The sequence below is a fragment of the Phymastichus coffea genome, unplaced genomic scaffold, assembly GCF_024137745.1.
Source record: "Phymastichus coffea isolate CEN01 unplaced genomic scaffold, Cenicafe_Pcof_1.1 PCOF00117, whole genome shotgun sequence".
In the NCBI taxonomy this organism is placed as follows: Eukaryota; Metazoa; Arthropoda; class Insecta; order Hymenoptera; family Eulophidae; genus Phymastichus; species Phymastichus coffea.
In genome coordinates, this window is record NW_026706928.1 from 440268 (window position 1) to 466999 (window position 26732).

Genomic DNA, 26732 nt, shown 5'->3' on the forward strand with positions numbered 1-26732 from the left:
TAGCTGAAAAAGTTGGCTTCCCGGGTGCGCCTGCATTAGTGACGGCATGCACCGAGCGCCCGAATTGACTTTCTCGTTCCATTCAATTTTGGATGAATAATCGCCCGGCCAATCAAAATCGCGGACGCACCTGCTTTATATAGCTTCCAATTAGGGGCCACCCTCGCTCGGCGTCGTCGGCGGCGGGAGCATGGGGAGTGAATTAATAAAACGCGTCGCAGTCTTTTACCCCCTTTTTTTTATTTTTCAGCAGAGACCCCCGTGCAGTCGTCGCGCAGATGCGTATGTTGGCTCTATTTGTCAGCATCGTTTTCTTTTCTCTTTACTCGCTGCTTTCTCGCCCAATTGCGAGTCTATAGCCATTGCTTTGTCACTGTGCGCTCGCTAAATTACTATTTTCTAATTAATCGTCTCGAAGCTTTTCCACGAATCTCTGCGAATGCCCAGATATTACGTACTCAATGAATATGGGTTGGCGTAATAAACGGACTTTACTCACGTTCTCGAACTAGTTGCCAATTATTTTATAAAAATGTCAATTCATTCATATGTATTGAAGGAAATAACAAAATACAATAAATAAACCAATAGACGAATCAGTCACTCGATATTTGGCTCTTTTATGAATTCGACGAACATTGATCGAATGGGTATGTTGAAAGTCATTCAACGTCAACACAGCGAGCCAATTTTGACTCAACCCGATGAACAACTGTAAAAATCACTTGTCGTCAATCTTAATCCGGAGTCGAGGAAAGCTCCGCGTAAAAAGTGAACATTCAATTGTCGCTTCAACGAAATGGGCAAAGTGGATAAGCTTTGATGAATTGATCGTAGCTACGTACATAAAAAGAGAAAGAGAGAGAGAGAGAGTACAATGCGTGCAGAATGCGGACATATGCAAAACGCGCGGAGATCATTGGCACCCACCCCAATGTCTCGGCGCGAGCTGACGATTTGAATAAAAGCAGAGAGCGCGAAGGGCGTTAATAGTTTTCGTTTAGTCCAACATGAGAGGGAACACGTGCATATTTATCGTGATTTATCGTTTTCTCTTTCTCCTCTCTCCTGCGTGCATTTTACATTCATCGGGGGGCGGGTGAAAACTCTTCTGACACCGAGATGAAAAAAAGTATCCTTTAGACACGTATCCTGCAGTCGACACGAAGACCTAATTCATTTTCTTTCCTTTGTATTTTCGTTGTACTTTTTGGTTGCCCGTTTGAGGTGATTTTCGCGCAGTCTAGAACAACCAGACGATGAAAATAGCGTTTCGCAAGATATTTAATTTTTTTACAGTGGTCACGTGTCGATTTCATGGAAACAATGTACAGCAGTATCGATTAACAGCACTATAAGTCTATATGTCGTCTACTTGAGCTTACGTTCAACTTTGTCACATACATATCTTGAGCTAAACGCTTGCATAGAGTAATTATAATCATTCGAAGCTGTGTCCATCGAACCTTGAAGTTCTCTTAACTGCGACGCGAGAAAAAATTGTATTATCGACAGAATCAAAAGCGTTTGAATACAAACAAAAAAATTACCATTATTCGCGCTTCATTCGGTTACTGAATACGCTTGTCAGCTTTCATCTGCAATTCTTCCAATCGTTTCTCTGTCTCTGCTACGCGTTTTTCCGAAGTCACGATCTGCAAAATATTCGGTTAAAATATCAAATGACCTGTTTTTAACGAGTATTCGAGAGCTGCTTGAACTTATAACGCGCAGGAGCTGCATCTTTCTCTATCTGGTGTTCAAAATTTTTAATATTCTCCCGCAATTTATCGAAATCGAATATAGTGTATGTATATATACTATCGCACTTCGATCAGTTTAACTTTCTCTTTACATTCAAATTGATCGCGATTACACATGTGGAGAGAGAAAAAATATATTGACCATCGTACCTTTTCTGCAATACCGTAATTCGCCTCTATTTTTTCGCATTCCTGCTGTTCATACTTGACATCCTTGGACTTTTCCAAAAAGTCAATAATGGCTTCAATTTCGCTTATAAAAGAACTAGCTCCACCCGATCTTTCTCAATTATTGTCATCACTGTCGACATCGATATTCTTTACATCCTCCGCAAGATCCATCATTACCATGCTACAACGACTGAACGCGACGGACAGATTGCACAGCATGTCAACCACTTTTTTCAAATTTCTTTGCAAGTTCTGATTTCTTTTTATGCACTCTTTGCTCGTGTCGTGTACCTGTATCGACGGAAACATCAGTGCCATTGTCAATTCACGTTTGGCATCTTCAATCGCGAAGCATTTATAATTCCACTTGTAATCATTTTATTCTCACATTGTATAATTCCACAATTCCAAACGAAGCTTTCCACAAGAGCAACCCATCGCGAACGTTACAACAAATTCTCTCCTGTCGATTCGACGCGCTCTGTCTTTCTCTCCCTTAAAAGTCAATCCATCATAGTACAACAAGTCATTGGGAACGCAGTCGGCTCGAAAAAAAAAAAAAAGAAATTTCTCTCCGCGAGAGAGAAAAAATGTTCGTTCAAAGGGGTGCCGCGCCCATTTTCCACTTGATGAGTTTTGAAAATTAGCGTCGTGTACAACCCTTTTTCTCTTCTCGCGCGCGAATCGTGCCAAAGCTGCGTTATGTACCAGGTGATGCGTGCTGGATTTTACGTGCGATTAGACGAGGACGCGACCGTGCGACGGGCCGCTCGATGAAGTTGCGCGATTTCCAGACGCGAGGGGACGCGACTGTAGTTCCGTAAATGAAATCGAATCTGAAATTTTCTGCGACGGCAAACCGGACCGAAGGGCCGCTCGCGGCCCGCGCGGCACTTCGGGAAAGAAAATAACGAATAAAAATTGTCTCGTTATCGCTGCGTCAAACTAAATGATTTCCACGAAAGGCGTCGAAAGTATCCGCATCTCGAGAGACGAAAAAAACAAAAAAAACAAAAAAGAAACGGAAAAATGTAACCGATCGAACCCTTTGTCGGGCTCGATAAAAATCCGCAATGCAACGATCGTCGCGCGGGGCTCTCGCCCTCCTTTTTCTCTCCTTTGCCGCGCGCGCGTCTGCGCGCAAGCGTAAAATTTAAATGAACGTCCCCGCGTCGTCGCCGGTCGCCACGGCGCATTACGCTGACATGCTAATCTCGGCCGGAGAGTCTGAGTTATGGCTCGAGGACAAACCTGTTATGCGCGCGCGGCCTCGTCACCTCGCGCTCGAAGCGAGCGCGCATTTTTCGCGGCCGAGGGGGATGACGAACTCGCCGCCGCTGGACGATTCGTCGAGCGCCAAGCGCCAGCCACGAGTCGCGAGTCGGCGCGATCGATTCGCGCGCGCGAAAAAAGCAGCGAGCGCGGAGCCGTTCGATTACCAGTGCGTTCTCGGCCCTCGGGATCACTCGGGCAATCGGACAGGCGTTTAAAAGGAATAGGAGAGAGCGAGAGAGGTGGGCGGGGGACGGGTATCGGAGCACTTGCGCGACCCACGTGCGCGTGCGACGGAAGCGTATGGCCCGGCATATTCGCACCGGCTGCACACGCCGCCGCGATAGCGATCGCGCCGCGACGACTGCCCCATTAAAATCCGCTAATCCACTTTGGCCGATCGCTTTCAATCGCGACGCCGAGATATGCAAATCCCGGGGAAGGCCGATAGCAGCCCTGGCGTTTTAATCCGAAAGCCAGACGCGTCGGACGTGCGACGACCTTGTTTACTCGTCGCGCCGCCCTCTCGAATAACGATCGCGCTGGGGCGAGATTTTAATTGAAGGAGGGACGCGAGGAGAGAGAGAGAGAGAGAGAGAAAAGAAATAAACGTCCAATCAACCTGTTCCGGTGGCGGCGCCCCGCCGCCGCCCCTCGAGAGGCGCATATCGAGCGCGCGCCCGGCGGATAATCCCGCGGCTTATCCCAATCATTTGGGGCCGGCTGAGCCTCCGGCCCGCTGCCAATTACGGCGAATCAACGTCACGCCGACAATGACGGCGCGCCGTCAAAAGAATTCTCATTTCCTTCGCCCCGTCGCCGTGTGACGGGAACGGCGACGTTTACCGCTCGGCCGGCCTTTTTCTTTGCTGCGCGCCGAGAGCTCGGAGGGGCCAGGCGCCCGGCACGGCGCTTCGAAGCGCGCGATTGTTGCGTCGCTCGCCGTCCGCGGATCGATCGGCCCGACCCGAGCGCGCGCGCGCCTCGCTACGTCGACTTCTCGTCGTTGCCGCGACGAGACGCTCGCCGCGCGAGGGGCACGATTAATCGAACGAATCGGACGTCGCTAAATACAATTCCCTCTCAAACGCCGCCGCGTCGAGGAAGCTCCGCACAATACGCCCACTCGCGCACAAAGACCTGGAACAATGGCCACTCTAGCGCGAACGCGCCTAGCCCCGAGGAGAAAATAAAAAGGGAACGGGAGAGAGAGACAGAGAGTGCGCGAGAAAAGCTTCGGGCGTCGGACGGGGAGAGGATTCGCCTTCGAGGCCCGAAGTGGTTTTCATCGTAATGCGCTGGCCAAACAGAGGAGAAATCCCTTTGCAACGCCCGGCACCTGAGCATGCAGATGCGGGAATCAAGGCCGATCCGCTCCGATTCGGGGATGCGCCCTCGTGCGCGCGGAGGACGACGCCTCTCGCGCCACCGGGGCCACGAGTACAGACGGGGAAGCAGAAACCTGCTCGCCCTTGACGGTACATCCAAACTAGAAATTAAAAGCGATGGGAGGGGGGGGGGGGCGCTTTCGCAGCGGGCAAATGGCGAATTGATCCCAAAATCGGCGCCAATTTCACGTACGCGAGCGCGAGGGGCGCATTATACCGTCGCTCTTCTACGAGAGAGCAAACAAATGCGCACGAGGATAATATTGACCCCTTGGCCGGGCATTCACGATCGGCGCAGTTTTTGCGCTACGCCTACGCGCGGCGGCGACGACTGGCAGCCGGTCATTACGATCGGCGTGTACGCGTCGAGAGATCCGACTTCTCCACTCGCCCAACATCTGCCCGCGCGCGGGTCCAAATTTCCGCCAAGGATTCCTTTGACGCGCTACAAAGGACGCGCACTCTGACTTTGCTGGCCGAGCATAATCTCTCTCTCTTTCTCTCTCTCTCTGCTGAATACCTCTGCCGTGCGTTTTTCCGTCCCTTCCGTCACGTGCGCCTGAGTTTCTAACTCCCAATTTCTAAAAGATGATTGACGCCTCGCCGAGTCTCCTCTTCGCGACTGGACGTCAAAGAAAGTCAACGGCCATCTCTCAATTTGTCAATGAATAATACATTAGCGCATTACGATCGATATGCGACGATTCATTCAAGAATATCGTACGTTTTTGAATCCGACACGGTTGACTCTGGTGACAACGCTTTTGTCCGTACCAAAATTTATGGAATATTACAACATAAATACGTTTACCATTTTTTATCTTTTTAGAATTTTGGAAATCTAAGTTATAAATTTTGCAATGTTTATATTGCGGTCAATAAAGAAAAATAAAAGAGTTTGCGAGGATTTAAGGATGTGTACGAAACAATGTCAAATACAATACTCATGATCAATTGACAAATAAAAGAATGAAAATGAAAATTATTTAAAAAACTTACAAACTCGAGCGCAGGATCCTGAATATTCAACATCGGTTCCTCTTTCGTAAACTCCATCTCGTTGTTGGAATTCACCTCCCTTCCAAATGCAAAATAAGCACTACGTAAATACCATTCAAGAAAAGTTGATTACTAAAGATGTCCGAAAACAAAAAAGAAAACGCATTTAGCGCCCCTCCCCCCGAAAAAAACCTGCCGCGGCGAAATCCGATACGATCACACACATACATACTGACAACGTCTCTTCCACTTTACGGTCGATCGTCCTCAACGCATGTACTTGTATACTGTCATCGACTTTCAATTTTCTTTCTCACTCTCTTGCTCTCCCATATATACTGTGATAGGCGCACAATGCACTCGTCATGGCATATGGTACGTATACGTATACAGAAACGGGGCGCGCGTACGCGAGCGCAGTCTCTCCCCATTATGCAGTAGCGTACATAAACCGATTGTTTTTTTTCTTTCTCTCTCTTTCTCTTTGTCGGGGGATTACGTCTCAATTTGCGTCGAGATTGATTTCGTTTTTATTCGCGCGCGCGGCTCTCTTCTTTAAACGGACGATTTACGAGCCATTACATTTAACTTACAAATGTGACTTCGTCGTTGTTAGATCTAATGGATTATTCGATGATCCCGCGCGCGGCCTTTGTCCGTGCAATCGGTTTTTTAGTTTATATACTTCGGATCGAAACAAAAAAAAATAACTACTAGCTGCTCCGTGATCACGAAAATGGTGCTACGACTATCGAATGCACGCACGCCCTAGCAAAACACCTCTCCGCGTCTGTACGTACATGAAATCGTTCATCCGCATTCCTCGTCACGAAGCTCCCCCCGATCGATGCTCAAAATATGCGCGAAATTTCGCAATAGAGCCGCGCGCGACACGTGCATCCACTTCACCTCTCTCTCTTTCTCTCTCTCTCCTTCTCGTAAGCCTCGTGTAATTGCCGACGTCGCTCTCGAATGCAGGGGTACGTATACGCAGAGGCACACACGCGCGCGTTTAATTACGAGGCTTCTTTCCTTCCAGCCGATCACGTTCGTGTTTTGACAGGCACGCGCGCTCGCCCGCGAGCCCTTTGTTTTCTTCTCGTTTTTCTCGGCTTCTGCGGCGGCGCGTGTGTATTCTAGTATTTTTCGACGAATTGCTTACGGACGGATACTCGCGCGTTATATTGCAATAAAACCAACGACGATTCGAGTCGCTCACAAATATTTGTTTCTACATGGAAAACGAGGCACCCGGCGATAACCATGCGCGCACTGAACGTTCACTGTGCGGAAGTGGCGGGGAAAAGTCGCCGGATGATGGTGTTGCTAATCAAAACAAATCTTTACGTGTATTATTGTTGCTCATTCGAACTGTACGAACAATATTGCTTATTTTCTCTCGCGGCAGACAGTGCTTATTGCTGGGAATATTGTAGATTCGATTGGAAAAAAACCGTATGTTTCATTGTGCAACTGACTACAGTGACTTCCGGAGCGAAATTCAAAATTCGTTAGCGACTCGCTAGAAACGTTGGTTTCGCTTCATTCTCTTTCAGACGTTGTCCACTCGAAAAACGAAACGAAAATTTGCAGATCTGTCACTCGAAATAGCTCTTTTCAAACTTTATTACGCTAACGTGTATATATATATATATATATATATTAACAGAGCTATCCTCGGCATTCTAGCTCACGTATTCGTGCACCTAAGGTATTTTACAACGAGGGGAGACCTCTGCCGCATCTCTTCGAGGGATTGGATTTATCGTGGCGACCTTCGATTTTCAGCGCGCGCGTGGGTGTAAATATATCGTTATACGCGAGACGAAAAACCGACGACCACCGCGTTTTATTTCCAACATTGGAACGATTTGTCGAGACATTGTCTTTCAGTCTTGGGGTCTAATAGCAAATACGTATATGACGGTTGGTCGCCCATATCGCCACAGCGGATCGCACTTTACTCGTAAGGATCATGCGAATCTTGCCGCTGTGCCTCAATGCTATCGCCGCGGCGCTCGAAGCCGAAACCTCTCACACCCCTGCTCGAATTATTCAAGACTCCGGAATCTTGTTTACGAATCATACGCTCGATCGCGTCTCAAAAAGAGACGGTAATCCGGGCCGCTGTGTTTGCAGACACTAAATTACGCGGGCATTGTCGCCTCCGTGCGTCTCTAACCCCTTTTTTCGGATTACAAAGTGGATCTGCAGAGAGAGAGAGAAACTCGAAGCTGCTCTTTTCTGAGCTTCCAGCTGGGAAACCCCGTTCCTTTTTTCTTTTTTTCGTACATCGCGAGCGAACCCGCGTCCCTCGCGCGGCGCTTTTGTTCGAGCCTTCGCGCGAGATTATCGGGGCGAGGCTCGCGCGGCGTCCGACGCCTTGAGAGAACACGGGGCTAGGTCTTTGGCGCGCGCGCACGCGCGGCTTTTGTCGCGGCGAGTCATAGTCGTCGGCCGATTCGCGGCAAGCGAGCGCGGTCGACTTCACGCCTGTTACTCCGTCGCTCGGCCCGTCCGCCGTTGAGATCTCAACGGCAAACGGACGCCCGCAGCGCGGCAATGGCGCACGCGACCAAGGGACAGCTCGCTGCACGAGAGACCGCGCGAGGTGGCGCGGACGACCGCGGGAGGCCGGCAAAGCAGGTCGGTCGACGCTTCGCGGGTCGTCGCGAGGTTACGTGACCGCCGTTCGGTCGCTCGGCCGTTCTCAGGCTCTGCCGTCGCCGTCGGAGCACGCGAGGCTCGTCGCCACCAAGCCGGAGGCGATCGTCCTCGAGGGCTACGAGGGCAGAGGGTCCGCGCTGTTCACCGCCGACCCGAGGGTGGTGGTCTTCAGGGACTTCGAGCCCGGCGGGACCTACCGCGCCGGCCTCACCGTTCGGAACACGTCCCCGGTAAACGGTGCTCGGCCTCGCGCCACCGCGCGCGTCGCCAACGCGCTCGCGATTCCGCGCAGGTGCCGCACCAGCTGAGGCTCGCGTCCTCGGACAGCGTGTGCTTCGCCGTGGCGGCCGCCCGGGGCTCGAGCCCGAGCGGGAGGCTGGCCGCGGGAATGGCGCGCGCCTACGAGGTGCAGTTCCGTCCCGACGAGCGGCGAGACTACCTCCACGACGTCGAGTTCGCGGCGGAGACCGAGCGCTTCGCCGTTCCCGTTGTCGGTACGAGCGCGCGCGAGGCCGCGGGCGCGAGAGGAGGCCGCGCTAACCGTCCGATTCGATTCGTCGCGCCCAGCCGTCGGACCGCGGGCGCTGCTCTCGTTCCCCGACGAGCTGCGCACGGAGCCGACGGCCGTGAAGGTGGCGCGGCTCGAGCCGGTCCTGCTGCGGAACGTCGGGGACGCGCCCACGGGCTTCAGCGTCTACACGGACGAGTATGGCGCGCGCGAACGTCGACGCGGCGCACCGCGGCCGGCGCGAATAAAGCAGCCCTCCGTTCCGCGCAGCTCCCGCTTCGCCGTCAGCCCGCCCCGGGGACACCTGGAGCCCGGCCGCGCGAAGCGGCTGCTCGTCGAGTTCCTGGCGGCCAGGCCGGGCCGCGCCAGCGCGCGGCTCTTCCTCCGGTGCGACGAAGGTGCGCGCTGCCCCGGGCCGTGCGCGGCGCCGCGGCTCTCACCGCGACGGCGCTCGGTTTCAGGGCCCACGCTGCGGAGCCTGCTCCACGGCGAAGCCGCGGAGTGCGACGCGGGACTCGCGCGGGAGCGCCTGGCGATGAAGGACACCTACCTCGGGCTGTCCCGTCTCGCCACCGTCGAGATTCGCAACGACAGCGAGTTCGCGCTCGCGGCCGAGTGGGCGAGGCACGCGAGCGCCGAGGAGGACGCGAGGGAGATGGAGAGGTGAGCTCGGCGGGCTTGGGCGCGCGGCTCGGGGCGCGACTCCGCTGCTAACCGGCGGGAGGAGCGCAGGAGGCTGCTGGAAACGCCGCCGGACCTGCTGCCGTCGGACGACGAGTCGATCGCGCCCGAGGCGCGGGAGCTGGTCCGGCAGCGAGTGCTCTCCGACGCGGCCGAGGCGCTGGCGCGGGAGAGCTTGCCGTTCGACCACGCCGACTTCGCCGTTCGGCCACTCGTGAGAACGCCCGAGCGCGGTCGGCGACCGGCGTTCTCCGCTCTGACTCGCGCGACCTGCTTTGCAGCGACTGCAAGCGCCGCCGCGCTCCGCGACGACGGTCACCTTCGCGTTCCGGCCGACAAGGGTAGGGGACGTCGAGGCTTGCGCCTACTTGGAGCTCGCGGGCTTGGAAAATCGCGCCCGGCTGAGGTACGAGAGACGTCGTTGCGATCTCGAAGGGCGCGCGCTTTAATCGCGCGTGCGCAGTCTTTCAGGAAAGTGTCTGGGGCCAGCGCTGCGACTGAACGTATTGTCGCTGGACATCCAAACTGTGTACTTGTGCTCGACGTACAACTACGAGGTCGTCGTCACATCTGCGCTCGAGCGTTCCAGCGACCGGTTTCAACGACTCGTTTCGTTCGCAGATAGTGTGCGAAAATTTCGGACCGATCCCCGGGACACTGGTGTACGTGGAGAAGAGAGCGGACTTCGGCTCCACGATCACGGTGGAACCCAGCGAGGCGAAGGTCGACGTCGGCGAACTGAAACCGCTGATCCTGAGCTTCTGCTCCGACCGCACTGGAGAATTCGTCGAGCGCGTTGATTTCGCGATCAAGGAGAGTTCGGACAGGCTGTCGTTCGTGCTCAAGTAAGCAGCCGGATGCGTCCGGCGATCGAGCGCAGCTCACGGTCGATTCTCGACGCAGGGGCCGCGTCATCTGCCCGCTGGTGAAGATCCGCTCGAGCGAGCTGAACTTCGGCGCGGCCTCCGTCGGTAAGCTCGCCGAGCGAGAGCGAAGCCGCCGGCGCTACGCGCAATTAACGATCGTCGCGCGACCACCGAACCGCAGGCTTCACGACCAAGCGGAAGCTCTGGATAAAGAACCTGTCGCACGAGAGCGTGCACTTCGAGCTCGAGGTCCCGTCCGACGGCCACGAGAGCGCGGTCTCGTACCTCGACTTCTCGCGGGCCCTGACGAAGCCCACCTTGCCGAGGTGCCCGCGCGAGTTCCACGCGAGCCCCAGCGAGGGATGCATCGAGCCCGAGAGCTGCCTCTGCATCGAGGTAGGAAGCTGCCCCGGCGAAAGTCCGTCGAGGAGCGGCGGGGCTGATCCGCCGCCTCGTCCAGGTCCGTTACACGCCGAACGTGGCGCGTTCCGGCGTCACGCAACTCTTGGTGAACGCCTGCCGAAGCCTTTGCGCTCGTCCGCTCGTCGTTCCCGTGAGTTACGACGCCCGGCGTGCGGCTTTCGAGGTCAGTCCAGCGGCAATTCACGTCAGGTTCTGTTTCGTCAACTTCCCGTACTGTCGGACACTGACCATCGCCAATACCTCGGAGGCGCACGGATATTTTCACTTCGTTCCGCAGGAGGTAAGCTCGGCCCTGATCGTCCAAAACCGTTTGCGGGACCTCGATTTTTCGGATCGCAGGTCTCAGCCGACGACGAGGTGCTGTACTCGCTGTCGACGTACCAAGGCCACTTGGCGCCGGGACGCTGCGCGGAAATCACGCTGACTGTCATCGTGCAGGAGATCGGCGAGCACAAAGTTGATTTACAGTAGGTCTAGTCGGACGACCGCGTCGCTCGCGGTCTCGCGCAGTCCGAACTGTCGTTTCAGCTTGTTCGGCCTTGGGTTCGAAACGCCGGTCAAGTGCTGCGAAATCACGGGCCACGGCGAAGGGCCGGTAGCTTCGGCGGAGCCCTCCCGGCTGAACTGGGGAGAGATCCGAGTCCTGCAGAAGCGATCCTTGGATTTGAAGCTGACTAACGATTCCCCGATTTCAGCGAGATTCACGGTCACCGTCGTGAGTGCCACTCGATCTATGAACAGTCGACTCTCATCACTCGTTCGATTTCACGTCAACAGAACAAACACAAGTCGATCTGGAACGCCGAACCGTCTTCTGGCGAGTTAAGTCCCTACGAATCTATCACGCTGAAAGTTGGCGCTTTCCTGAGAGACACGGGCAAGTTTTCGGATCGACTGTCCGTCACAATTTTCAACGGGCAGACTATAAACGTCGGATTATCGGCGGTCGGCGTTGGGTGCTGCATCGTGTTCGAGCCTCCAATTTTCCCGGAGCTCAATATCGGCTGTCAGTTCAGGTGAGGCGTGTTTTACAATCGACGCGCTTGGTTCGCATTAACGTCGTTCGTTAGCCGGCAAGACGTTTGCGTGCCGATAATCGCGAAGAACGAGGGCACGAGGAGCCAGCATCTGCTGCTGACGAACGTGGAGAGACCTCGCCAAGCGAAGAAAGCCCCGGCGGAGGAGAGCAAAAGGTGGGTGACGAATGATTACGAGCGCACCGCTCGCGTCGCTCCATAATTGCAGACGAACGTATCGTCGATCAGCAGCTTGTTCAGCATCGAGCCGAGCGAGATCGAAGCACTGCCCGGATCCAGCCAGAAGATCCACTGTAAAATACGATGGAACGCGTGAGTCGACGTCGATCTCCGCCAGCTGAGCCTTAAGGTAGCAAGGGGGAATCGATTTCTCGTTGTTTATTTTCAGAAACGAAACGGTCGAGGAGCAGTGGTATCTGCACGCGAGGATCGAGGGCCAAGCCAAACGCGAATTACTCGGCAGCAGCCTGTTCACCGCGACTTTTACGGAGCCCGACGTTTCGTTCGACAAGGGCGAGCTCGCTTTCAGGCTCGACTTCGCGCACGATCGTGAAAGCATTCGACAGCTCGGTAAAATTGACACAGAAAAATGATAAGGGAAACAAAGAAGTTCTCGCCGACGTTGTTGCTCATCAAGAGTGCCCCATTGCAGACGAGATCGTTGTGACGAACCGATCGGGCCGCGACTTAAGCGCCCGTTTCACCGTCGATTTTCCCTTTCGCATCGTCGAGGAACGCAACTGCCACACCGATCGCGTGGCAGCAACCTTGCGAAACGACCGACCGCTCGGATTGCGAGTGTACTTTCCGTACAGCGGCGCTTGCGCGGAGCCGTCGCCCAAAGTATTCGAGGGCCTCTTAACGGTCGAATACGACGAGCACAAGCAAATCGTTAGTGCCTTGACGGACACTCGAGTGCAACAGCAGTCCGAAATCGTTCGTCTTCGATAGGATAAAATCCCGTGCAGAGCAGAAGTCAACTACCCGCATTTGACCATTGTACCCGAGGAAGTGAATCTCTATTGTCCCACCGGACAAGTCGCGGAAGAGAGGGTGAGATTCGCGAACGACACTGGAGTGCCGGTGATCTTTAAGATCGAATGGCTGAGGGACACGTTTTCTTGTCGCAGCTTGTCCTCGATGGCAGAGGTAAGTCCTGACGAATCGCCAACGCGACGCCGTTGAACGATGCAAATCTGTCGGCGACAGGGCGAGTCCGAAGGTTCAAGCGATACGCACAAGTCAGCTTCTACCGCGTCCTCGCCGAAGAGCGGCCGGCTTGACGGTATTCCTGCAAGTTCGTGGTGGCTCGAGGACGCGCGCGAAGGTGCCGAGGAAGCCCCGAGCGTCAGCGAGCAGGAGCAGCCCTCGACTGACCAGCTCGACAGAGTAACACGCCGAGCGGAGGCGCTTCGCTCGAACAGCGGATGAGCCACGGGATCGCTTTCAGTTTCTGCGAGTCTCGCCGCAAGAAGGCCACGTGCCGCCTCGCTCGGAGGGCTACCTGACGTTCACGTTCCACGGGTTCCAGAGGACGCGCGTCGCGGCGCGCTGCGTCTGTCGCGCGGAGAGGGGCTCGGCGACGGTTCTGAGCGTGCGCGCGATCGCCGACGACGTCAGGTGCGAGCTGCAGAGCGAGGCGCTGGACTTCGGACTCGGGGTGAGGCTCCGCGATAGCCGCGTGCCGCCGCTTCTCGCCTCACGGCACCGCGCTCTCGTAGCTGTTCTGCGAGCCGGCGACGGCGGCGCTGAGCCTCTGCAATCGGTGCGCCATCCCGCTCGCGTGGACGCTGGACTCGAGCTCCGAGTGCCTGACGCTGGTCGACGGCCCGGCCGTGCTCGCGCCCGACGCCGAGAGCGCGATACGCGTCCGGCGGAGTCCCACGGCGCCCGGCCTCTTCAGCGAGAAGATCGTCCTCGACGTTCGTGCGATTCTCGCGGGTCGTTGCGTGGCCGCGCTCACGCGCGAAATCATCTTGCATCCGCAGGTCGCTTACCTGGAGCCGTACGTGATCGACGTCAGGTGGCTGGCGACCATGCCCCAAGTCTACCTGGACGCCGCGCGGGACCGGGAGTTCGAGAGGCAGCCGGCCGGCTACGGCTACGAGGCTGTGCGCATGCTCGCGGCCGAGCGCGCCACGCGCGACGATCGATTCGTCGAGACCGCCGCGCGCTCGCCCGACGAGCGAGACGCCGTGGCCTCGGATGAAACGGAATTCGGCGCGCGCGAGTGGACGCGGTTGATCGGTAACTGGATTGCCGAACACTCTCGGCGTGTTTCAATCTCGAAATGGCACTTTCCAAGAGGACGGATGGCAGATCGTGAGCAGAAGCGACAACTACCCCAGCCGAATAGACATCGACATGGCGTTCGAGCGCCGTCTGGCGAAAAGCTATCTGGAGGCAGCGTCCACGGCCGTAGCGGCGCCGACTTACACCATAGACGTGGGCTGCGTGATCGTGGAGCAGCAGTCGGCTCGGCTGACCGTGCCGTTGAATAATTACGGCTACGAGAAGGCCAAGGTCGCTCTGAAGAGCGTCAACAAAGTGCGAAAACCCAGCGAGACTTGCTTCCACGTCGAGTTGGATAGGAATACGGAGATCTGTCAGTGCGAGAGTGCCCTGTTGAGCGTCGCCTTCAGACCGAGGAGAAAAATTTTCACGCGCGCGCGCACCGACGCGTCCTATAAATTTCAACTCGAGGTGAGAGAGGTTTTCCCTTAGTCGAGTGTCTTTACGACGCGAGCGACTGTTTTGTCAGGTGAAGCATGGACTGACCATACCCGTGGTCGTCAAAGCCGCCGCTGTCTATCCGCACGTCGCGGTGAACCTAGAAAATTTGGATTTCGGAAAGGTCTTCGTTGGCCAGTGCAGACGAATGAGTCTGACGTTGAAAAACGAGTGAGTGTTGAAGCTGCGGCGACTGTCATTCTCGAGCTTGACGTTCATCTTTTCGCGCTCAGCGGTTTCGTCGATTGCCACTGGCTGATCTCGCTGGCCAACGCGTCTGACGCTCCGAAAAAGTGCGAGGAAGATCCGTTTTACGTCGGACGCGCTAACGATAGATTCGCACCAGGACAGGAGGAAACGCTATACGCCTACTTTAGGCCGTCGCGAAATGTGAGATACAACTCGACCTGATCGACATTTAAAAATAATGCTATTTACAAAACTTCATGACTACTCAGGGAATACAAAAATTCAATTTGACGATCACGGTACTGAACGGTCTCGAGGCCATCACGATCGGTCTCACTGGCTGCGGAATTGAGCGCAGAATTTTGATTAATCGGACGAAAATCAAGTGCAGCCCGGTGGTTCCCAATGTGAATGTCGCGGAAAACTATTTCACTATTAAAAATCTGAATTCGTATCCGATCGAGGTTTATTGGGATCACTTGGCCGAGTAAAAACCATCGCCACGTATTACTCGTAGTCAAACAGAAAGTCGTCAAAACTAATTCTCTTTGCAGTTTCTCTCGATCAAATCGAATAGTTCGTCTACTCAACCACTACTACGGCACTTACGAAGTCTTGATACCAGAAAGGAAACTCGGCGACGCAATGCTGTCGATTTTTCAAGATTTCTACGACAAACTCATCTGTCAAATGTGCACTGATCAACAATTCAAGCCTATCGTTGAGGAATGGTTGGGCTTGGATAACGGATCGATGAACGGCAGCGAAAAAAGTGGGAAAGCGAAAAAAGACAAGTCCGTTGCTGACTTGAAGAGGTTGAACGCTAAACAATTGGTTGATAAGAATGAATCGGAAAAATTAATTACGGCTGTAACGATGAGAGATCCAGAGGAAGTGAAATTCCTTTTGGCAGGTAATTTGTAGAATCATTTCTGCTTATTTATGAGGTTCATCAATGTTTCGTCCGTAGAGTATACTTCTAGATTGAAAGAGCGGCCGAATTATATGGAAGGTAACGATCCGCTGGGCGAACTTTACAGATTGACTGATAAAGAAAGTCAAACGGATGCAGCTGCTAACGAGCCTGAAGAGCGGGCGAAGAACCTCATCGTTATTTTCTACGGACCGTCATTTACAGGTAAGGCGAGTGACAAGGAAAAATACTTTGTCATTTTCTTCATTGAAATTTTATTCTAGAGCCACAAGAAACTGCCTGTCGAGTTGCAAAAACTCTGAAACTTCCACTTGTCAACCTCAATCAAGTATTCCTCGAAGCTGTGGCCTCAAGCCTAACTGACAGTGCGAAAAAGCTTGCCGATCAACTCGACCATCGATACAAAGAGCTCACAGTCAAACTTGAAAAGCTAAAAACCGTACTTTTGAAAAAGAACGCCAACAGCGCTACCGAGTTGCTCAAATTATCCCGAAAAATTCCGCCGAAGGAAGCACTAGACAGCATGGATGCTTACGATCGGTGCGAGCTCAAATTAGAGATTATAACGTCGGTAATGAATTTCTTGGAGTCGAATGAACTGTTTGGCGCCCCGTCGGTGAAAGATAGAGCCAGTGTTACAAGTCATGATGTGGTTGGCAAGAGACAAAGTGTTCTGGTCTCCGTTGGTAGGGATACTTATCAGAATATTCTTAAAGAAAGGTATGGATGTAATTTATTATGGTTTCAAATGGAACGTGTATGACTAGGAGTTTATTATTTATAGATTGTCATTGTCGAAGTTCGATGGCGGTTATGTGTTGCAGACGTTGAGCAATGATTTTTTGAGAAACGAAGTCACTACGATGAAAATATTGTTGGAAGCTACTGGGAATGTTAAAATGCGATTATTGGTTACTTTTTATAAGCAGCCTGGATCATGTGACTATGAAGATTACAGGATGAATGGTATGCATCGAAAAAAAACGAACTAACAACTCAGTTGTAAAATTTTTTAATTCTCTTTAGATGAAAAATTTTGCAATGATAGTTCTGAATTATCTTACAAAGTTTTGACTGATTACCAGAATGACTTGACAAAACTAGTGGAAACTATCAGCAGTTGGGAAAAGGGATCCCCAGTAAGACAGTTTTTATTTCTTTGTAGAAGTTTTTGTATTAATTAATTCGTTACAGGAGCCAAGCAAAAGCGCAAAAGGCAAAGATAAAAGTGAATTGCTGAGCAATTCACTTACAAATGTATGTATTGTAAATGAAAAAACATTTACGCACTACTACGCAAATCTTGATTATTTTTAACAAATAATTATAGTCTTTTATAAAAAAATGCTATTCCAGCTATCAGAATCATTTTCTATTTGGCACATTAACATCTCAAAAAATAAGCAAGCTTACGACGCAATGATTTTGCAATTAAAATCCATTGCTTCTTATTTAGAAGACAAAAATGAATCAACGCCCTACGTACCAGAATCTAAAACATTTTCGATACTTAGAGAATATAAAAATGAATCTATACCAGCCGGTAAATCTGTGTTACGCAAAGCTATAGTTGGATTTTTTTAATTTTCATTCGTGCCATTTAGATATTTTCTTGCTATCGATGTTGGACGCAAACAATGAAGATCAATCCTTAGAACCTCACTGGATACTGTCACCTCGAAAATCACAGAAATTTAAAGTAAACTTTCAAGCGTCCAAATCGGGTCGATACGAGAGTGAATTTTTCTTGATTTTACTGGATAATCCAGCCGCCACTTTCAAGATTAGTGTCGAAGGTGTCGCTGATATTCCAAGATTAGATTTCACGCCAATAGCAATTTTCAACGCTGTATGTATGTATTTTGTGAATGTCTTTTCTGTACTTTACAAAACGAACCTGATGTACAGGTGAAAGATACTAAACTCAGCGATGTACACGAGCCATGTTATTTTTTGGATACCGAAGTATATGATTTTGGATGTCTACTGGTTCTTAGCGGTGACAAGTTAGATAAAAAATCACTCATTGAATTTGTACGAAAAAAATAACCGTTAATTTGCCAACGGCTACTGTTTGCAATAGGTTCCACAAAAGAAGCACGCAGTTTAAATTTAAAAACATATCCGCGGTGCCGGCTAATGTGTCTTTTTCGCTAGCATCCGAGAGCTACGATTGTTTCAATATATGTCCTCGAAAAATCGAAATACAGGTTAAAAAGGCTTTTTTCTTTTTTTTTTTTTACAAATAACTCTATTGAAAATCGTTTGCAGCCTAGCGAAACTGTCGAAATTGAGGTGACAGCTTGCTCTTCAAATATCGGTAGCAACAACGACACTATCATAGTCACGACCGAGAACAACGACCAACCATTACGGATAAACGTATTAATTTCCGACCCTACATCAAACCTACTCGTTCGATATTCGTAATGTATTTTTCAGGTGAAATCAACCGGTGTGAAGATGCATGTTGAAGTCGAGCCCCAACATCTTGATCTTGGTCGTATTATACTTGGCAGAATAGAAAGACACGCGCTGACGCTGCGCAATCATTCAGCGGTGACAATTCACTGGCATCTCACATGCGATTCCGAAATCTCATTCATACCTTCTAATGGGAAAATTCGTGCCAGAGGAAACTGCGACATCGAACTTCAATATTTTGCAAGCAAGGTAAAATATTGTTTCACTCGTACAAGTGGATATCGATTTAACAAAAATTTATTTAGGTTGGGTCCAATACAACATTCTTCAACGTCGCTTGGTGCTTGACAGAGGATCATAACAATCCAATAACTGTTGACAATGTTGCTGTAACTGCCGAAACTTATGAAATATTGTATGACGTTACCTTGGAACGTTCGATCGATCTGGGAAACGTTCCTGTTGGAACCACTGCTAACAAGTCTTTTACTGTAAAAAATTTGGGTCCTTACAAGTTTGAATTTTGGTAAGTATTTTTAGTAAATTCATACAACACGCGTATTATTACGATTTTTCTATTCAAGTATATCGCGTTCAGAAGAAACAGTATTAAAGAAGGGAGCTGAATTTGATTTCCAGTGTTATCCACTAACAGGATTGGTGTTGCCAAAAAAACAAATTGATATCACCGTGAGTAGTTCAAATATTAACTTAAGAAATAATAACTGATAGTTTTCACAATTTAGATAGTTTACAACCCAACTATCGAATTCAAAGTGCAATCCGGTAGTTTTTTCAATCTCGACATTATCGAACCTTATAAAAATATTGGTATCATCGGTACTTCTAACATTAAAGTATCTGCAATCTCGTTCTTTACGAAGTAAGAGCAAATAAAAAAAAAAGAAACTGACGATCCACAATTCGTTGTACTCATACCTACTTTTAAATTAGATTTATCATAGAGCCCTACCCGAATATAAACTTCGGTACTATGGCGTTAAATTCAACAAAAAGCATGCGACTGAAGATCAAGAACATCGGGAAATTTCCATTAATCTACGCAATCGCCACACAAACATCGTCTAATCAACTTCAACCTGAAGCTCTACAAAGAGATTCTATCTCGAAAAAGGCCAGAAAATCCGTTCAAAGTGAAAAAGCTACCAACAAACGGTATGCTTTTGATGAATTATTTACTATCGGGATACCTAATATAAATATTATTTGCAGCAGAGTAAGTAGCATGGCAAACTTCCGTCTAAAATGCGGCCCTTTTAGCCTTGACAAATTCCAAGGTGACTTGGACGTAGACAAAGCTGAAGACATCAATGTCCAATGCTCATCGGACGTGATCGGAAATTTCGAGGAGAAATTGTCCGTCACCGTAAAGAATAGTAAAGAAATTCGTGAGATTAACCTATCCGCGCATGTACGCGTTGCTGAAATTGATTTCCAAGACTACGAGACAATTTTTGCGGGGAGTCATGTCGTTGCTACGACCAAAGAATTAGAATTGTTGAATGAGGTACGACAATTACGAATCAACAGTCGAAAAAGCTGTTTGTTAATAAATTTTTGTTTGTTAGCCAAACCCCCACACAGTTTATTCAGTCGCCGAACATTGTCTTTACTTTCGTCGAGTATGTGTTGGAGGCCAACAAGTAGCTACAGTAACTTTGAAAAATGTTGGACTTATTGAAGGAGACGTTTCGATCGAAGTTACCGACAAAACTTTCAAACTCGATGTTAATAAATTAAACATCCCAGCTATGAGTAGACAAACCTTTTCTGTTATCTTCGCACCTGATCGCATAGATGTAAGTGTAAACATGTCAAAACACATAAAATAGTTTCATCAAAAAAATATCATGTCTTTAGAATTTCACGAGTTCTCTGAAGATTACGCTTGATCTACCATCGACTTTAGAAACTGAAAGTCTAACGATAGATCTTGTGGGTGAAGGCTTCGTACCCCAAATTAGTATTATCGATCCAACAGCAGACGATGGCGGTGTTTTCACATTAGATTTTGGTTTATCGTACGTTTGCGAATGGCAAGAAAAATTAATACAAATAAAAAACGTCAGTGAAATTTCTGCCAAAGTCGTCATTGAAGCAATTGATGATCAGAATGAGAATTGCCAAGCTCGCTTTGAAAATGAGAATCGATTAGTATGTGGATGTGTTGGTGACGAAAATGGTTAGTGAATAATTTTACGTTTAATTAACTCTATAGACTAGATTTGCTTTTAGATGCACGAAAGCCGACGTTCACGATCGAACCGTGCGAGATCCAGCAAATAAAAGTCAACTTTTTCCCGGTGAAATGCGGGAAGTACGACAACTGTCTGAAAATTTTCGTCAAGAACAATCCGTACGAGATATTCGAGGTAAAGGTGAAGGGAGAAGGATTTTGTAAGCCTATTGTTTTAGAAAATTTAGAAATAATTGATGCTCTGCCGATCCAAAATTCATACAGAGCGTCCAAACAGAAATCACAGAAACGACTTTCACTAACTCGTAAGATTTTTAATTTCTCGTTTTCGTTAAAATGGAAATCGAAAATGCTTTATTGATCGCAGGTTCGAGTTCGAAAATATTAAATCCACCTCCACTTACCTACAAACTCGACTACGGCAAATGTTTTTTGAACAAGGCCTACAAAATTAATTTTAAGATAACGAACAAAACAATAGATCGCTACTACAGGTTTCAGTGGGCATCGTGTCAAAATATAACTTGTTCGCCAGTTGCCGGCCACGTGATGCCCGACAGTTTTAAAGAAATCACAGCTACATTCATTGCTTACGAACCGACTTTGTCATCACACGTACGGTTCACTCATTCTATTGCTAAATATTCTCAATAAACTATAGCAAACATTTACAGCTGCCACTTGACTGTACAATTCACGAAATCATTCTGAGTCAAGTATCAATCAGCTGTGTATGGGACACAAGGCAAACTGAGGTTATGTGGACAAAGAATAGTCGTTCTCTTAATGAGTGTGATACTTTCGACGAGGAAGAAGTTTACTTTAAAAAGTTGGTGACAGAAAGCCGAGAGCCTGCATACAACTTGGTACCGGAATCTTTGCAAATAATGCAATTATTAGTCAGTGCAGCGGCTGATTATTCGGATTATGACTGTGACGTCAACTGTATTAATTTCGACGATACTCTGATGTTCCAAGTTCGTTGAATTTTCTTTCTTTGCAAAATCTGAAAGTTAATAACTTCATTGCATTTTCCAGACTAAAGAACATAAAATTAAGCTTAAAAACCCAAGTTCGGTGAATCTCAATTATACTTGGGAAATAACAATGGACGAATGTTATCCGATCCGTCTGGATCAACTACCATTACGAAGGACTGATAGCACCGAGTCCGAACCAGCACCACCACCAAACAGTCAAACTCCATTGAAAAAGACAGTAGACATCTGCACTCCAGTATCTCAACAGTTATCCGATCTATTCAGTAGCTCAGCTGGTATGACAAATCGCAGCACTGACAGCTGGATCGAAGGTGACAACTGGCCTTTCGAAATTGTTCCTGAATCCGGTAGTATCGCACCTGATGATGTTATCGAGTGTACGTTGAAGTTCAAGCCTCTCGACGTGTTCAAGTACAAAGCTTACTTATGGTGCAGAATGGAAAATTTAAATCCAAGGAGAGATCCATTGAACATCGTGGTGACGGCAACGAGTCTATTGCCTTATTGTCACTTTGAAATCGAACCGAGTGATTACCTCGACAACCGAGACATTCATCTTCCACTACCGATTGGTTACAGTTTAGCAGATATGACGAGGGTTGTGGAATATCGCGTGATAAGCGTTGAACAATGCCACGCGAGATCTTTGTACTTGATCAATCCGACGACTGAAGATTACAGCTTTCGGTGGTCGCGATTGTCGATCGAAGACGACGACAACCCGTTTGTAATGCAGTGCTCGCAAGAGAATGGATTCGTCGAGCGCGGAAAAAGAACGAGAACGACATTTATTCTCGCGCCGAAGCGCGTCGGCACTTTCGAAACCTTCTGGACGTTCGAAATCGACAAGTACGATTTGAAAGTTCTGTTTTTGATAGTGGCGCATGTTTGCGAGCCAAGCGTGACCTGCAAGAATACTTTGTTGAAACTACCGACCGCGACGATCGGTAATGACATCAAATTCGTTGCGTCGGATAAAAATTCACTTTGAATTTCTGCTTCAGGTGACGTCAGAACAGCGACGTTCAAAATGACGAATAACGAGACTTGCTGTTTGAAATTCTGGGTGGATGAGAATTCGATGTTTTCTGACGGCAGACTTCAGAGAATTATCGTTTGTCCGTCCACCTGCGTACTCAAGCCAAATGCATGTCAAATATTCTGGTGAGCTTTCGAAACTTCGATCGATCTTGTCAAGTAACGTTGAATAACCGATTGAAAAATTGTAGCGTCGAATACAAAGCGTCGTTAATCGGAGAACATAATTTTAAAGTTCTGTGTTACGTTGAAAAGCTGAAAGAACCAATGAAAATTTCAATTATCGTGCAAGTGAAAAATGTTCTGACAACTATCGTTTACACGAATTCTGAGGGGCTGGAGATAAAATTGGATGAATCTTCTGATAACAAGATTGATTTTAGTGGGGTATATTGTGATCTTTATCAAATTTGAATGCAGAGATAACTGATTTATTATTTCAGTTTTTATTAAATACATCAACAAGGCTACCATTCAAAATAATAAATTCAGGCGAATTGCCGTTTGATTACCAATGGAACCTGTCTACACGCGATCAGGACAAATTAAAAATATGTTTATCTGAATCAAGAGGTACGGTTGAACCAGACACCCACGAACTCTGTTATCTCGAAGTTACTGCCGTACAGAAAATTAAAATTTGCAATTACAACATTAACTTGGAGGTAAATCTTTTTAATTCTTATTTGTTTCATCGAATACATAAAATTACATTGTCAGATCAAGTCTGGGCCGATTTATCGTATAAAATTGAACTCCGAGGCGCAAAATCCTCCATTAGAATTCAGTTTTGAACATTATGACTTTGGCCCTTGCTACATATTTGAGAGAGGCACGAGTAAACTAAATACCGTGGATCTTTTCATAACGAATCACCAAAAAATACCTTGCATGTGAGTTCAGTATTACGTATACGTAATTAACTCGGTGATCCAATAATTAATAATGAAATCAATTACTTTCTCGCAATAGCGTCAAATGTAACAGTGTCGGCAGTGCACATTTGTCGTTGAATTTGGAAGAAATAGCTCGAGCAATACCTCCAAATGATTCAGTTCGAGTGATCGTCAATTTCACACCAGATTCCGAATCTTTTTACGAAGAAACTTTGAATTTTTATTCAATGCTAGCCGACGGCCCAGCGCAAAATAACATTAGAATTCAAGGTGAAGGCATCGCTTACAAGGTGAGTGTTCCAACAGTTTCTGCCGAAAAGCGCTTATCAACTCGTTCCGCATTTGTAGATACGCCTGAAGTACCCGTGCGACGCGCTGCTCGACTTCGGAAACGTCAGACTAGGCAAATCGACGTCCCGCAAAATCACCGTCGTCAACGCGGGTCGTCTGCCGGTACGACTGAGGCCTGTCGTAAAAGGAATCGCGGATGCGATGAAATTCGTAAACGTATCCCCGAACGCAGTCAAAGATCTAAAGCCAAGCCGCGAACTGACGGTGACGGTAGTGTTGAAGGGTATCCAGCGCATAAAGTCACTCCAAGCGGAAGTTGGCTTCGAACTGGATGGCGCCGACAGTGTGCTACTGACGACGTTGAGAGCCAACTGCGTCGGAGCTGACATTCGATTGAACCGAGAGTGTATCTCGTTTGGTGTGGTTTACGAAGGATGTACTGCCGAGGAGAAGCTGGTTCTCATAAACGACGGTGATGTCGGATCGCGATTCAGTTGGAACGTCGACAAGACCAAGTCAGGTTTTTCTATTAGTCCGACGTGTGGATTTAGTTCTCCTGGTAGGGAAGTGATTTTCGTTTGCTACTACGACCCTTCTGATCATTGCCAGACTAAGGTGAGAAAAAGCAAAAACACAAAAATACTGTTTCCTTTTTTTTAATTTTTTTTATTGCCAACGGAATTCGTCTGTTCGTAGGCTATTTTAGAATTAGAGGAGCTTGAAAATCTATCGATCGACCTTTTGGCGAGCACTTGTCAACTTCCAGAAGCAAGAGAGATCATCAACTTTAAGACGGAAATTCAACAGTCACAAACACGAGAAATCAGTATTTTCAACGATTCCAATCAAAGATGGCACTTGAGACCCAAAATATCCGGAGACCATTTTGCGTCTACGGCAACGCTCAGCGTAGATTCAAAAACTAGTGAGATCTACATCATCACTTATGATCCAAAGAAACTGACTACTCAGGAAACTATCGATGAAGTAAGTTCAGTCGTTCGTTATACTCTAAAGTACCTTCGTAACTCAGCGACGTTTATTTAGGGTAAATTAATCATTCCTCTCCCCGACGGGAGACAGCCACTCGTGTACAGCTTGCAGGGTCGCTGCGCACCTGCCACTATATCGCAAAAACTCATCCGGACCGTTCCGTGCAAGAAAAAGCACATTGAAAATCTTCTGATTTATAACAATACCGACAGTACGAGAACTTACGATAGTTTGGTGGAACGAGACAACAAAAGGGTAAGAAATTCGAGCGCACAGTTCTACCGGAGTCTACTGTACGACGTTTGTCGCGTAGGTCGATTGCGGAATTGCCAAAGTGCGCGTGCCGGCGAACTCGAGCAAGCGCTGCAAGTTGCCGCTATACTTCGAGGAGCCAGGAAAGTTCAGTTACAAAGTTGAGTCGCGGACAACTCGTCGCGCGCATTCGCGCATCGTACAGAGCTAGCGATGCTTTTCAGGTGACGTTCCGCGACAACCAAGACAATTGCCAATACTTCGAGATAGACTACGCGGTCAGCAGCCCCGAGATAGAGAGCTCCATAGATCTCGTGACGTTCGTTCGCGCGTCCGCGTTCGCGTCTCTGAGAATCGGCAATCCATCGCGGGACGAGGTCTCGACGTTCGACGGCGTTTGCAGCAGTCGAGACGTCGTGTTACACGGGCTGCCAAGCGTCCTGAGGCCACTTGCTTACGTGAGTAAACGGCGAGTCTGAAAAATCTTGGGCGACGGACGATGAGAGTGCGACGGTCGACTGCAGAAAAACGTGCGGATAGAGTATCGGCCGCTGACGCCGCGCGACGGCACGGCGAGCCTCGAGATCGCGAGCAGCTCGTTGGGGAGCGTCTTCCACGAGCTGCGCTTGACGGCCAAGCCAGCTCCGCCGGAGCCAACGACTCGCGTGACCGCGCGACTGGGAGGCTGCGCGGACTTCTCGCTGACGATCAGGAATCACTCGACCGAGCCCGCGCAATTTTCCCTGGAGGTGACGATTCCGCGCGCGATCGCGAAGCTCGCGAGCGATGACTCGAGGCTCGACTTGCAGGCTGGCGAAGCGTCGTTCGCGTGCCCGAGCCCCGTCCACGTGGCAGCGAGCGACGAGCGCGTCGTGAGGATCAACTTCGAGCCGCACGGCCTCGAGAGCGTCAGCACCACGATCAGAGCGAGCTCGGACACCGCCGGCGAGTTCGCGTGAGTGCCTCCGACGAGCGCCGAGCTCCCGGCCGCCAACTCACCGCCGACGGTTTGCAATTTCAAGCTTCCCGATCGTCGGTCAGTGCGTCCCGCCCCAACCCCAAGGCCCGTTCCTGGCGAGCGCGCGAGCGCCGGCGTGCATCGACTTCAAGAACGTGTTCCTGGAGCCGACCACCTTCCGGCTGGCCGTCGACAATCCGGCCTTCGCGCTCGACGCCGACCAATTGACGCTGGACGCCAAGCAGGTGAGAGCGCGAACGGCGGGGACTCCCGGTCCGCCGCCCGAGCAGGCCTACGAGGACGCCGGCGTGACGTTGCAGAGCACCAGGATCGCGGTCAGAGTGGCGGATTGCGAGCGAGCGCTGGAGACCGGCAGGCTGCTGCTGCTGACTTGCGCCTCGAGCGCCAAGTGGACGTACTACTTGAGAGCGGAGCGCGACTGAATTCCAGGCGCGTCCTCGTCGGCGGATCGATACGCGACGGCGGCTCTCTCCGTCTTTCGTCTCCTCTCATCTCCATGGCGACGTGGGCGGCAGTGCCCCGCCGGCGCAGCACAGCGATGGCCGCGCGCCCCCGGAGCCCGAGCTTTCCAGCGCTCGATCGAGCTTTCACAAGCGTCTCGTCGTCAAATAAATACCGTTCGTTTGAATTCTCCGGGCCGTCTTAATTAACGCAAACACGACGGCCACTGGCCGGAAGGATCGTTAGCGGCAATTGATTGACTCGCTCGCCCGCGGCGGCGGGGCCCGAGCGGCGATTGTCGCCACTGTCGAAGCGAGTTAACGTCGAATAAATCAAAATAAAAAGGCCCCGGCGACCGTGGGGGGCTGCGAGCGGAGCGAAAGGCGTGAGGGGGGTGAGCGCACGCGCGCGTAACGAGGGGTCGGATGTATAGCGAAAGAGTTTACCTGCGACGAGCATTGCTTCTCTCTTCGTTTTTTTTTTTCCTCCTTTTTTCTACTGTAGCTGCCGGGCGAAGGGTAGTCGAGAGTGAATGCGCAGTTTTGCGCGAGCGCGCGGCTTCTCCCTTCTT

General features: G+C 49.9%; 1 protein-coding gene across 1 annotated transcript; it reads left to right on the forward strand.

Annotated features, from left to right (window-relative positions):
* Positions 1-8155: 8155 nt before the first annotated feature.
* On the forward strand, positions 8156-26142 carry LOC131670875 (hydrocephalus-inducing protein homolog). Its single transcript, XM_058946852.1, has 63 exons — positions 8156-8239; positions 8308-8490; positions 8553-8754; positions 8828-9431; positions 9501-9663; positions 9731-9855; positions 9913-10006; positions 10071-10294; positions 10353-10420; positions 10497-10711; positions 10776-11018; positions 11078-11205; positions 11267-11453; positions 11516-11754; positions 11809-11931; positions 12004-12087; positions 12164-12345; positions 12428-12666; positions 12727-12924; positions 12985-13164; positions 13226-13435; positions 13497-13697; positions 13764-14022; positions 14081-14478; positions 14537-14676; positions 14739-14895; positions 14964-15181; positions 15249-15607; positions 15665-15832; positions 15892-16348; positions 16413-16594; positions 16655-16767; positions 16823-16885; positions 16985-17171; positions 17233-17477; positions 17537-17634; positions 17712-17838; positions 17900-18010; positions 18071-18301; positions 18358-18578; positions 18637-18742; positions 18799-18935; positions 19007-19228; positions 19289-19580; positions 19642-19872; positions 19934-20255; positions 20309-20575; positions 20638-20885; positions 20945-21247; positions 21309-22218; positions 22276-22435; positions 22501-22696; positions 22753-22974; positions 23030-23202; positions 23282-23495; positions 23554-24111; positions 24193-24483; positions 24544-24744; positions 24803-24901; positions 24966-25199; positions 25266-25490; positions 25551-25696; positions 25764-26142. The coding sequence occupies exons 1-63, from the start codon at positions 8156-8158 to the stop codon at positions 26140-26142; spliced, it is 14046 nt and encodes a 4681-aa protein (XP_058802835.1).
* Positions 26143-26732: the final 590 nt, after the last annotated feature.